The sequence below is a fragment of the Phyllostomus hastatus genome, unplaced genomic scaffold, assembly GCF_019186645.2.
Source record: "Phyllostomus hastatus isolate PE091 unplaced genomic scaffold, TTU_PhHast_1.1 phas_scaffold_21, whole genome shotgun sequence".
NCBI lineage: Eukaryota > Metazoa > Chordata > Mammalia > Chiroptera > Phyllostomidae > Phyllostomus > Phyllostomus hastatus.
The window spans coordinates 49,245,167-49,257,455 of NW_025334017.1; the positions used below are offsets into that span (position 1 = coordinate 49,245,167).

General features: G+C 63.9%; 2 protein-coding genes across 6 annotated transcripts; one reads left to right on the plus strand and one right to left on the minus strand.

The window, feature by feature from the left end:
* Positions 1 to 718: 718 nt before the first annotated feature.
* On the plus strand, positions 719 to 7,883 carry KIFC2 (kinesin family member C2). 5 transcript variants are annotated; one of them, XM_045860826.1, is made up of 18 exons: positions 719 to 884; positions 1,057 to 1,138; positions 1,320 to 1,471; positions 1,600 to 1,738; positions 1,896 to 2,020; positions 2,099 to 2,161; positions 2,246 to 2,374; positions 2,748 to 2,825; positions 2,941 to 3,055; positions 3,132 to 3,241; positions 3,696 to 3,804; positions 3,914 to 4,071; positions 5,691 to 5,795; positions 5,881 to 6,002; positions 6,096 to 6,219; positions 6,324 to 6,453; positions 6,526 to 6,800; positions 6,905 to 7,883. In XM_045860826.1, exons 1-18 carry the CDS (start codon positions 786 to 788, stop codon positions 7,157 to 7,159), a joined length of 2,370 nt encoding a protein of 789 aa, XP_045716782.1. In that variant the 5' UTR covers positions 719 to 785; the 3' UTR covers positions 7,160 to 7,883. The 5 variants fall into 5 exon arrangements, with proteins under 5 accessions (XP_045716782.1, XP_045716783.1, XP_045716780.1 ...); XM_045860827.1 differs by having other exon boundaries at positions 6,544 to 6,800; XM_045860824.1 differs by having other exon boundaries at positions 6,324 to 6,800.
* A 69-nt stretch (positions 7,884 to 7,952) lies between these two features.
* FOXH1 (forkhead box H1) lies at positions 7,953 to 9,513 on the minus strand. Its single transcript, XM_045860948.1, has 3 exons — positions 9,325 to 9,513; positions 8,890 to 8,994; positions 7,953 to 8,774 (listed from the first exon to the last, which is right to left on the minus strand). The coding sequence occupies exons 1-3, from the start codon at positions 9,496 to 9,498 to the stop codon at positions 7,953 to 7,955; spliced, it is 1,101 nt and encodes a 366-aa protein (XP_045716904.1). The 5' UTR covers positions 9,499 to 9,513.
* Positions 9,514 to 12,289: the final 2,776 nt, after the last annotated feature.

The window sequence follows — 12,289 nt, forward strand, 5'->3', positions numbered from 1 at the left end:
CAGTGGAGACTCGAACCAACGAGAAGAGCGGAGGCTAGAGCGTCGGGGGGGTGGGGCCGGGGCTGAGGAGGGCTGAGCCAACGGGTCGAGGGGAGGGCGGGGCTTGAAGGAGGGCTGTACGAAAATAGGGTGTTATTGCCCAGTGATTTGCAGGGATATGTGGAGGGGGGAGGGGCCTGAAGAGGGGCTGCGGGCGGGGGGCGGGGAAGAGTCTGAGGGCGGGGCAGGGAAGAGAGGGCTGTGGGAGGAGCAGCGCGCGGCAGGGGAGTAGGCCTAAGCCTGGAAATGGTGGGTGGGGCTGTGAGGAGAGGGGCGGGGCGCGGTTGTCCGGGGCAGGTTTCTGGGAGGGGCTGTACGAGGAGGGAAGGGCGGTACGAGGTTGTGATGGGTGTGGCTGAAAGAGAGAGGGGGCGGGGCTGTAAGGGGAGTGGAGACAGGATACCCGTGGGCTGATGGCTCTAGGGGGCGAGAGCAGTGGAAGCTTCCTCGGAGATCTGGCAAGGATTCCGTGAAAAGGAGGTGCGGAGTCGTGGGTGATTTCAGCCTGGGGTCTCCATGAAGTATGGGTAGGGGCGGAGGGCAGGTGTCCTGGTGTGGGCGAGGGGACACCTGTCTCTGCACCTCTTTCCTCCGCCGCGCATCCTCCACCCGCAGGAGCGGGGCCGTGGGGGCGGCCGTCCCGAGCATGCGCACCGGGTCTGCTGCGGGCAGGCGAGCGGGCACGGAGTCCGGGCGCGGGGACGCGGGGCGGCGCGAAGCCGGGCCCTCTGCCGCCCCGCGCTCCCATGTACGCCTTTTACTCGCTGCTCATCTACATTTTCTACAGCCTCTTCCGCAGGGATGGCGGGGCCAAGGCGACCGCCGACCCCAGGGACCCCAGCCAGGTGAGCGGGGGCGGGTTGTGCAGGCCCGCGCAGCGTAAGTCTCCAGGGCTGCTGCTGCGGAGAGGACTGTGCTGAGGATCCCCGTGTCTTCTCTGGTGTTGCCATCAGAGACCTCAGCCCCAGAGGGAGGCTGCGGGCCTCTCCTCAGGCGCTTCCCGTGCTCCCTTCCTAGAGTGCCAGCTGCAAACCCGAGGGTAGCCGCCGCCCTGACCAGCCCCCTGCAGAACTCTGGACCGAGCTGACCGGCCTGGTCGGTAGGTGCTATCGTGCATACGGAGCGCTGCGTCCCCGGGGCCATAAGAGAACCCCACCGTCCGAGAGAGGGGGAGGTGTCGGTGACCTCATTGGGAGCGAGACCCGACAGGTGCCATCTGGCTGCCTACCCTTCACCACGTGACCCAGCACGACTTCCCTTCCCACTGTCTGGCCTCGCAGGACGCTCGGAGTCAGAAGATGGGCCGGGAGGGGGAGCCGAGGGCCGCCCGACCGAGGTCTCCCTGGAGGAGGCTCTCGTGCGCCTTGCTGAGTTCCTCTCAGTCCAGCTGGGGGCGGAAGAGAGCTGTGGCTATCCTCCCGATCTGAGCAAGGTGAGCCGGGCTGTTGGGTGAGTGGGCTGGCGGTCTTTCTCCAGCAACCTGTCCTCTCTCCCCAGGCCTGACCTCCACACCCCGGCCCGCCTCAGTCTCCTGAATTCTGATTCTTCTCTCCTTCACAGCCTGGTGATGTCCCCCCACTGTTGACTGTAACTGGTCAGCTCTTGGCCCTCCTGGCATGGATGCGGAGCCCCAGGGGGAGGCAGGCCCTGCCCCAGGGGACTCAGCCAGCCTCGGGGGTGCAGCCCCCTACTCCAGCTGGTGCGTAAGAAGCAGTGAGTTGAAAAGTGTGTGCATGGAGTGAAGCCTACCAGAACCTGAGTGCCCTGGAGCACAGGGTCCTAAGCCCTGCTCCCAAGGTGCCTCCCCTTCAGGGCAGAAACCCCAGTTAGTCCTAACTGGGTATGCCCCACCCCAGGACCCACACCCCCAGAAGAAAGCCCTTCCTTTTCACTGAGGGGTGAGGCCCAGGGGCAGCAGGCCTCGCAGTTGGAGGAGGATCAGAGGGCTTGGCAGCGGCTGGAACAGCTCATCCTTGGACAGGTGAGGGGCCTAGGAGGTGGTGGGCGCTGGGGAGGCTGGGAGGAGTTTTGCCACTCCAACCCCCTTCCTCCATGCCAGCTGGAGGAGCTGAAGCAACAGCTGGATCTGCAGGATGGGCTGGGCCAACTGCACCTGGGAGTGGTGAGCTGTGGGGCTGTGCACAAGCAGGAGAGGGGAGTGGGGCCAGGGCTTTCCCGTGAGTCCATATGACTTCCTCTCCTCCAGGGGGCGACAGATTCCGAGAAGAGGGTTCAGCATCTAACCCTGGAGAACGAGGCCCTGAAACAGAGTCTGATCCTCACTCAGGACCTTCTGAGGCACTGGGGTCCTGGCCCCCATACCAGGGCCCCCCAGGTATTCTCAGCTGCTGCTGTCCTCTGCAGGCTGGCTTTCCTGCACACCTGGTCTCCCTCAGGACCTGGGGCTCTGGAACAGAGGCAGGGTGTTCTCTGGCTTGCCAGGGCCAGGGCTAGTACTGTGGACAGGCCCAGTGCCATCAAGGAGGCTGATGCCCATGGGGGAACAACCCCCTCACAACCTCCCCACCCCCATGGCTCCCTCAAGTGACTGACCCCAGGGGAGCAAGGGACTTGGGGGAAAGCCCTGCATGGATTCATGACTGGCTCTTTTGACCTGACTTCCCCTCACGTGAAATGGGGCTGTTAGAATGCCCCTCCCAAGTTTCCTCCTGGCTCCACAGTTCACGGGGCTCCCACCCCTCCCGCAGGAGGAGGCAGAGGCCCTGGTAGAGCTCCAGGGCCAGCTCCAGGAGGCCCAAGACGCCACAGAAGCGCTCCGAGTCCAGGTGGGCACTGGGCCCAGGGGCTGGGAAGACTGGGAACACTGGAAAGGGGGAGGGGATGCCTGAGGCAGGGCCTGGTAAGTGCCTATTTCCTCAGTGACGGGGTGGGGCGGGGCAGCTGGGGGTCCAGGAGGTGCAGCTACAGGGCCTTCAGGGGGCCCTCCAGCAGCTCCAGCAGGAGACGGAGCAGAGCTGCAGAAGGGAGCTGCAGCAGGTGCACGGGCAGCTGGCAGGTAAGGCCTGGGGCAGTGGGCTCCTGGGAAGCCCACTGGGCCTAGGCTTCCTCTCACAAGCACCTTCCCTCACCAGGACTTCGGGCACGCATGGCCAGCCTCCGCCAGGGCTGTGGGGACCTCCGAGGCCTGGTCAGCACCTTTACCCAGAGCTGTCAGGGTTCACTGAGCGAGGCCCGGGGCCAGGTCAGGACCAGCTGCTCGCTCTGCAGCGGGTGCTCCCTGGTCAGCCCGGTCACTGTTCTTGCCGTGGGGAGCCCCTTTCTCCCATCCCGCCCCTAGGGAGCTGCCTGCTCTAATGGAGGTTGTAGGCTCTAGACCCAGGACAGCTCCCGTGGCCCAGGGTGTGACCTCACTTCTGGGTCTCATTCTTGTCCTGTGCAAAGGAAGGTGACAGCGAATCCCTGACAGGGTTGTCAAGAAGCCCAGAGGAGACAGATGACGCCCTTGCCCATGGTCCTCCTGATTGTGGGCTCCACCCCAGGCCCACCGAATGATACCCCCGGGAGCCCTAAGCCCCTGAAAGTTGTGGATCACCACAGCTGGTGGCCACACAATGGCTCCATATTGCCCTTAGCACCCCACCCCAGCTACCTGGCTGTCCCCGCTGGCTGGCTTGCTCACATCTTTGTTCCTCCAGGTATCCTGGGCCCTGGGGGCACTGTCAGACAGTGGGGCTGGGACTCAGCTCCCTGAGGAGCAGCTGGGGCCCCCAACTGGATGCCCAGGGCGGCTGCTGGAGCTCAAGGGTATGGCCGCTTGGGGAGCGGAGGAGTGGAGCCGGCGGACCGGAGCAACTGCGGCCTCCCCGTGCCTCAGGGCTTGGGAGGCAGGCCAGTGACCCGATCTCCACCCCAGGAAATATCCGTGTGCTATGTCGGCTGCGGCCAGGGACACCCTCCAGCCTGGTGAGCTCGGAGCCTGGCCCAGGCGGCACGGTCACCACCTGCTATCGCGGGCACCAGCATCGATTCCGCCTGGACTGGGTGTTCCCTCCAGACGCCAGCCAGGAGGAGGTGAAGCTCCACCCTCGCACCTGTGCTGGCTTCCCTCAGAGTCCCCAGGGGCTCTGGTCCCCTTCCCTGCCCTTTCGCCCTCCCAGGAGCAAGACTGGCTAGATTCCAGCAGGGAAGGGGAAGGCAGCGGATGCAGGACTGGCAGCCGAGCTGGGCACCGCGGTTCCTTCCAGGGTCTTCCCTCTGTGTCCACCCCTCCCCCCAAGCTCTGCAGGCCCAGGGGAAACATCTGGTTTAGACAGGAAGGTTAACGTTTTCAAAAATAATTTTTTTACCGGGAAACTAAGGAACATGAACCTGTGTGAGGTGATGGGCACTGTTCACACAGGGCTGGCTGTGGGGCACAGCGTGATGTGCTGGGACCATCCCCCAAGGCGTCGCTGGCCGCGGGGTCCAGAGCCTGGCCACTGTGAGGACAGGCACCTTTCCTTGCCTTGTGACCGAGGGCACGGAGCAGGGCACTGGCGAGCAGGCCAGCCTCAGCCTCAGCCCTCTCCGCTGCCCTGTGCTGGTGCCGCCCTCCTTTCCTGCTGGGCCCAGTGGAAAAATGGAGGCGCAACCCAGCCCACCACCACCTTGCTTCACACACGCCAACTGTTACACACACATTTTGCTGGTAGGGCTTCCACAGCTCAGGAAATGGAGGCAGACCCAGGAGGGGATTAGGCCAGGGGCAGAGCTCAGACCCCTGTTGGCCTCAAAGGGTGGCCAGGTCTCCCTTCCCCCACTTTCTGGGGTCCCACGGCTGTTTCCCACCTGCCTCTCTATCCAACACACTCCCCAGGCTTCAGCCCCACCGTGCAGCCCTGCACGGGCCCCTGGTACTGGACAGGGCCCTCCAGCGTAAGTGACCCAATGAGAGAAGGGAAGGCACCCATCACTGTTCTGCAGGTCTGCAGGGCACCACTGTCGCCCCCAGGGCCCCCTCCCAGTCGTGGAATTTTAGGGACCCAACTGCAGTTCTGGATTCTGCCCCCATGGCTGGCAGCCAACACCTCCAGCAGCACCGACAGTTCATTCTGTTACCAGCCTCCTGTGCAGGAGAGCTGGCCATGCCACCGCTCAGAAGACTGCGGTCGCTGGTGCTGGTGCTGCAACGGGACACAAGCCCCAGCCCCATCTGCCCCGCCACCGCCTCCCTGCACCCTCCCTGGGCCCAGGTCCCAGCAGTCCTGGCTGGCCACTATCCCCCACACCCCACCCACAGGGCCCTGTCTGGAGTCGCCCTCCAGGCACACGTGCCCCCTGACCCACACAACAGGTGCCACTATAGTCCCTGCCCCCCGGGCGGGGGCACCTCGGCCGTCGTCCACCTCGGATTTGAACCGGGCAGTGAGCCCAGTGTCCGGGCTCTTGACTGCTAATCCCCTTGGCCTCCCGAGTGGTGGCCGGGACTCCAGTACTCTGCAAGTCTGTTCCCTCTTCCTGCCATGGCTCTCTCTTTGCCCGGAAAACTCTCGCAAATGACAACTCCTCCAGGGAGCCTCTTCTGCCTGCCAGGAGACCCACCCTTCCTGTGGACTGCGCCCCCCCCACCCCCAGCCATCCCAGGGGAATCAAGCTTTACTCACACCCTTCTCCAGGCCAGGGGCTCAAGACTCCTCCCCCCACTCCCCTAGGTCTTCAGGGAGCTGGAGCCCACTGTGCTGTCCTGCCTCCGAGGCTACAGTGTCTGCATCTTCACCTATGGTCAGACGGGGACCGGGAAGACCTACAGCATGGAGGTGGGAAGGGAGGGGGGAACTCGGGGTGGCTCCTGGGGCCAGGTGCTGGGATGTGAGCCCAACATGGCACCCCACCCATCTCCAGGGCCCACCTGAGGACCCCGGCATAGCTCCTAGGGCGCTGCAGTCACTGTTCCGGGAGATGAGGACGGGAAGGCGGCACTGCGTGACCCTCAGCATGGTGGAGATCTACAACGAGGCTGTCAGGTCAGGGCTGCGCCCTGGCTGCCTCCCACTGTGCCCCGCCCCCCGCCCCGCAAGCCAAGAACCCCAGAACCAAGCCCTCACCTTTCTCACCAGGGACCTTCTAGCCCCAGGGCCTCCCCAGCGCTTGGTCGTGAGGCAGGGCCCCGCAGGCCAGGGGGGACTCCAAGTGGCCGGCCTCACGTACTGGGACGTCCCCAACCTAGAGACACTGAACCAGGTAAGGCTACAGAGGGGGCGCGCGGTCCTCCAAGGCCCTGTCCTGTGCTCACACCTGGAGGTGTGGTCCCTACAGCAGGACAAGCATTGTCCTGCGTCCTCCAGATGCTGAGCCTGGGGAGGAGCAACCGGGCGACCGCCGCCACCGCCATGAACCAGCACAGCTCCCGCTCGCACGCTCTGGTTACGCTGACGCTGCGAGCAGCGTCCCCAACGCGCGGTTCAGGCACCGCAGGTACCACGCCGGCCGGCGCCCTGCCCTGCGAGGAGCCTCACCGCACGGGAGATTGGAGTTCCCTCCACGTAGGCTCGCTCGCCCCTGCAGGCACGCTGCACCTGGTGGACCTGGCGGGATCCGAGCGTGCCTGGAAGGCGGGGGCCGCCTGCAGGGCGCGGGGAGACCCTGAGGATGCCCAGCGTTTGCGGGAGGCCCGAACCATCAACCGCTCGCTGCTGGCGCTGGGAGGCGTGATGGCCGCGCTGCGGGCCCGCCGGCCACACGTGCCCTTCCGCGACTCGCAGCTCACGCGCCTGCTTCAGCCCGCGCTCGGCTCCGGCGCCACCGTGGTGCTGCTGCTGCAGGTGGGCGCCCGGCGCAGGCGTGGGGCAAACTCAGGGCGGGGGAGAGTGGTTTGCATGCAGGCGCCGCCCACTAGGGGCCGCTCACCCGCGCTACTCCCCGGCAGATCTCCACGCGGCCCGAGGACCTCGGCGAGACCGTGTGCTCACTCAAGTTCGCTGAGCGAGTGGGCCAAGTGGAGCTGGGGCCAGCTCGGCGCCGCAGGGCCCCGCGCTCTGGGACGCCCTCCTCCCTCAGTACCGACACACCGTTCACTGGGACTCCCTGCACCCCAACACCGTCCCCGGGCAGCCCTCCAAGCCCCAGCCCCGACAGTGGCTCCAGCTCGGCTCGTGCGCCCCCAGGGAACTTGCTCTTTTAGTCTGGGGTTGCGCCTCTGCCGGCAGAGGCGGCAAAGCCCCTGCCCCCCAAACTCCCAGAGTTGTCCCCTCAGCCCCTCCTGGCGAGGAGTGTTCCGCGTGGGGGTTGGAGGGGGAACAAATGCCCGCCCCCGGGCCCCACTCCCTCCTTATCACCATTTGCTGCTATCGCTGCCCGCACAGCAGGGGGCCCCAGAGCAGCCGGTCCTGGCCTACTGGTCTCCGAGTTGCGATGTCACCACCCCGCCACCAAAAATCAGACTTGGCATTAAAGTGTGGTCCATTCCTTTACTGTTACCTTCCCCACTCCACCACCAAACCCAGGTAGGGCCCTGCTCCCTTCGCCCTTCCCCGAAAAAGGTGCTACCTCCTTCCCTGACAGTTGAGGGAGGACAGGACTTCAGGCTGGAGCCGCCATTAAGTTCTCCCTCCCCCACCCCTGGAGCCAGGGAGGGGAGGTGACAGATGGTGATGGATAGATGGACGGATGGACAGAGGGCCGAGGAGGTGGGAGCAGGAAGGGGACAGGAAAGGCTACTCCCAGCAGCTCCTTTCCCCCCAGCCTTGCTTCTGGGGGTAGGAGAGGGCTGTCTGGCCATCAGGGTGGTGCCCAAGGGGCCACAGCCCTTGGTGGGTCACCCAATAAACATTGTGGACTCTCAGCATGGCTGGGGCCTGGTGTTTCAAGGCAGCCGTGGCCACACTTCTTGGTCCTCTTGGCCTTGGTTCCCCTCACCACGTCAATGGCAGCAGGGGGTGGGGCTGGGAGAGGGAAGCAGGCCCAGCGCCAGAGCCTCACAGGCTGTACCAGGAGAGAAGCCAGCCTGGAGTGGGGGCCGCCAGTTCCCGGGGGTGGCTGACCCACACATCATAGATGCTCTTGTTGGGTGGCACCCCCTGGAAGAGGGCATCCAGGTCCCACAGCAGCCCTGGGGGGCCATGCGTTTCAGGGCCCACTCCCCAGTAGGCTGGGCTGGTGGAGGGTGGGCACTGGGGGCAGGAGGTAGGTGGTAGTGGGGCCAAGGGCATTACCACGTTGGGGGTGTAGATGGGCAAGTAGGAGGTGGGTAGCTGCCCCCACAGTGAGGCCCCGTGGCCCCCACCAGACAGTCCCCCAGGGTCGGGGGTACCCTGCAGTAAGTGGAGAGGCCAGGCTCTGGGCTCGGGGGAGAGGGGCGAGGGCCGGCTTGTTCCCCCGTGGGAAGCCTCCCCTTCCACCCTCATGGTCCCGGGGAGGGCGCAGAGGGGCCACGGAGGCCTCTCAGAGGGCAGGGGCGGCGTGGGCACCACTTCCCGCTTACTTGGAAGGGAACCTGCCGGACCTGGGCTGCTCCGTGGCACTCCCTTCCCGGGGTCCCCCAGCAGAGACTTTATGCTGAAGCCCTCACTGGGTGGCGGCTGGGGAGTGGGCGGACTGGACAGCTTGGGCGGTCGGTAGGGCCGGCCGTGAAGCACGTAGGGGCCCAGGTCCTTGGCGAAGGCGCCCCGAGCGCCCCTGCTCTGCCAGCGCCGGCACAGGGCCGTGTTCTGCAGCCGCAGCGCTTCGGCCGGGATCAGGCTCACGTCGACAGCCCAGAAGTTGCCCTTGGCCTTGGGTTTCGCAGGATCCTTGGGCACCTGGTGTGTATGGAGGTGGCAGGCTTGGTGGGGCTACCCGACCCCAGATACTCAGGATTTCTGCCCCCACCCTGCCTCCGCCCCGGCTCGCGCTCGGACCCTCGCCCTGCCCCACCTTGCGGAAGCATCGGTTGGAGGAGAGGTTGTGGCGGATGGAGTCCTTCCAGCCTTCGTAGTCGTCCCTGAAGAAGGGGAACACGGCCTGAACCTGACGGATGATCTGAAACCACCAGAGCGGTTTCAGCAAGCACTGTAAGCCAGGGAGCGGACGGGGGAGCGCCGCCCCTCCCCCACAGCCGGGCGTAGGGGCGCCGGTGCGCGGTCCCCAACACCTGCGCGCCGCAGGGAGGAGAGGGCACCTCATGGGAAGGGTTCTTCGGAGCACCTCAGCTCTCTTCCTCAGGGCCCGGACCGGGACTAGCCCCGCTGGCATAGCTGGGTAGGGCCAGGTGGGCTTGGAGGCCGGAGCCTTAGCCTGGGAGTAGGTGCAGGGTCGGATCTGGGAAAAAGTGGGACCACGGCATGGGAGGGAGAGCAGGAACCCTCTCACCTGGGCCAGCTTCAGCCTGCGGGAAGGTGCGGCCTGGATCACCAGGGCGATCATGGCCAAGTAGGTGTAGGGGGGCTTGTCATGCCGCAGGTATCTCTTCTTCCTCCTCTTAGGGGGCTGGGGGGGCGACTCTACCCCGGGGAGCCCCAGGCGTGGGTTGCTGCAGGGTCCCATGAACAGGAGGTCAGCAGCGTGGGCAGGGGCCTGGCCGGTAGGAGGTCGCAGGGCAATGGGGCAGGTAGTGAGGCAGGGCCAGGGCCTGAGGCCGGGCGGGGGCAGGCAGGCCGGGCCCTTTATCATTCGGATGGAAGGGGGAGGGGAGGGGAGGCAAAGGGAGGGTGGAATAGGCAGTGGGGGAGGGGAGCAGGCAGAGGGCTGCCACAATTAGCAAGTTTCAGTTAATCTGGAAGGGAGGGGCAGCGAAGATTCCAGTGGGGGTTGCCTGCGGCCACCCAGGCCTCGCTTCTCAGTCCTGGACTGCCTTTGGCAAAGTCTGCGAGCTGGAAGGAAAAGCCCCTGGAAGGGGCCCATGACTCATGGATACTTATCAGTCTGTCTGGGCTGGGTCTCAGGCTCCCATTTAACAGATGGGGAAGTGATTTGCCCTGTCCCAGCTGCCAAGAAGGGGTCAGCCAGCCCAGAGTTCAAGGCCAGTCCGCTGGAAGGACCTGAGTGGTGGTCCGGTGGGTCTTCGTGGAGGAAACCTCAGGAAAAAAGGGGGACACAGTTGATTCAAGGGATTTTTCTCAGGGGCTGCTGCAGGACCTCAGTGGGGCCCTCGAACCCTGGAGACCACGTTCCTCCCCCTCGATTCCTGTTAGCCACCGGCCTTGAGAGCCGGCTGCCCTCGTTATTTAATTGGGCGTCTCCCTGGCCCTGAGCGAGCGAGGTCTGCTAGGCCACGGAGGACTCCTTGGAGCCAGGTTTGCCTTGCTTCTCTTCTCATCCTTTGGGCTCAGGTGCTCTGGGGTTGCCGCTGGGGAGGATGCCTCTCATTCCTTGGGGGCACTTGGGCAGTGCTCTTGGCTGCTGTGCTTGGAGGGAGAAGTCTCCTAGGTGTAGGGGTTTACCAGCCACTTGGCAGGACAGACCTTGGGTCACAGTCCCTGTCCAGGAGAGTCTTCGAGGACCGCCTGGCTTCACCCTGGGTGAGAGTGAACACAGGGATGTGGTGTGTGGGGGCCCAGGAAGGGCTTCCCAAGCAGCCACAAGGCCCTGCGGCTCAGTCTGGAGCAGTGATTTTCTCCCTTTTTCATGTCGTGGCACACTTAAACTAATTACTAAAATTCTGCGGCACACCAAAACATGTATTTAGTCAGAGGTTGGTGCCCCGACTGAGTGGTCAGATATTACATGCTTTAAAAATTTTCGAACACACTGGTTGAAAATTGACGGTCTAGAAGTGGGGAGATGCTCTCCAGGCTGCTGGGGGCTGGCCTGAGCAGATGAGGTGTTGCCCTAGGAGACGCAGTGGAGGCTCAGGCTGGGGAAGCCCACTACAGCCCCCACAAGGGTCTGCCCCCCCCCCCCCGTGAGGGCTTTGCAGGGACAGGACCTGACCCAAAGGTGTGGGCCTAGCAAAATGCCCCCGGCAGCTACCCAGAGACTCACCAGTCCTCCTAATTCTGAGACCCTCTCCGGCCCCCTCACCGTGTCTTCCTTGGCTCTCTGAGCTGTTGCTCTGCCTCTCAGTCAGTCACGGCCTGTGTTCTCCCTCAAAGCCCAGGTTTGCCCACCCACACACACACCAGGCAAGTTTGTCCCAGGGGACATCACAGGCAGTGGTGGCTGGTGTTGGTTCCAGGGCCCCCAAGCCCCAGGGAGGCCACAGGAGCTGAGACAAACTTCATATTTGTTTACTCCGAGAACTCAGCTTTTCTTGTGTAGTCCCTGCCATGATTTCCTTGAACTGTTGAGGATCCGCGGCGTGCAGTGGTGCCCGGCTCATGGTAAGGAACCAAGGGAAGGGCTGAGCGGTGGGTGCACTAGAGGAGGAAGCCTGGGCTGAGAGGGAGGGTGCGTGTGGGCACCACACTGCTCCCACTCCCTCAGGCTCTCCCTTCTTGCCTCATCCGGCTCCCTCTGAACTCCCACTTTCCCAGCTACTTCCTGTGTCTAGGGGTCTAGTTGAGGGTCTCTTGTGTCTCACCAGTCTCAGTACCTATGGCCTCCTAGCCTCACTCCAATCGCAAATAAGTCTTTTTCTTGTCCACGTCTTTTTTAAAAAAGATTTTATTTACTTATTTATTAGTTAGAGAGAAAGAGAGGGAGGGAGAAAGGGGGAGAGAAACATTAATGTGTGAGTGAAACATCAATTGGTAGCCTCTTGCCTGCCCCCAGCCGGGAGACTGGCCCACAGCCCAGGCATGTGTCCCGACCAGGAATGGAACCGGGCCCTTTTGGTTTGGAGGACACGCCCCACTCACTGAGCCTCACCAGACAGGGCTCCTCCCGGTTTTAAGTCACCCGCTCTCCTCCAAAGGTCCTCCCTTGCTTCCGGCTTTTGTCCTGACCACACCCCCCTCCTAAACCGTCATCCCACTGCTTCCCTTGGCCCTAGTGCACCGGGTCCTTGCGCGTCGCACAAGGTGTCCCCTCCGTGCGGGAAGTCTCTGCTTTGCCAGCTGAACCTCTACCTTTCTTTAGAAGCCCAGCCTACCCCTGGCCCGGTAGCCCAGTTGGTTAGAGCGTCGTTCCCATGGGTTGCAGGTTGGATTCCCCCCTAGGTTGATCCCGGTCCGGGCACAGACAACCTATGAATGCCCAAGTGTGTGGAGCAACAAATTGATGTTTTTTATCCCCTAAAACCAATAAATAAAAATAAAAGTCCCAGCCTAAACAGATGACCACCCTCCTGGGAGCCTTTTGACTACTTGCCCTCCCGCCCACCCCAGCACGTCCACTCCGAGGACGCCCCTGCCATCGAGACTCCCGCGGCTGCGCTCCACAGAGCGTCTACCACGCG

Excerpts from the sequence above, each read along its gene's own strand:
- FOXH1 (XM_045860948.1), bottom strand. The coding sequence starts at position 9,498 with ATGGGACCCTGCAGCAACCCACGCCTGGGGCTCCCCGGGGTAGAGTCG. Across the intron at positions 8,995-9,324 it reads GCAGGCTGAAGCTGGCCCAG|ATCATCCGTCAGGTTCAGGC; the intron begins GTGAGAGGGTTC and ends TGGTGGTTTCAG. Across the intron at positions 8,775-8,889 it reads CCAACCGATGCTTCCGCAAG|GTGCCCAAGGATCCTGCGAA; the intron begins GTGGGGCAGGGC and ends CATACACACCAG.
- KIFC2 (XM_045860824.1), top strand. The coding sequence starts at position 786 with ATGTACGCCTTTTACTCGCTGCTCATCTACATTTTCTACAGCCTCTTC. Across the intron at positions 6,003-6,095 it reads ATCTACAACGAGGCTGTCAG|GGACCTTCTAGCCCCAGGGC; the intron begins GTCAGGGCTGCG and ends CTTTCTCACCAG. Across the intron at positions 6,220-6,323 it reads ACCTAGAGACACTGAACCAG|ATGCTGAGCCTGGGGAGGAG; the intron begins GTAAGGCTACAG and ends TGCGTCCTCCAG.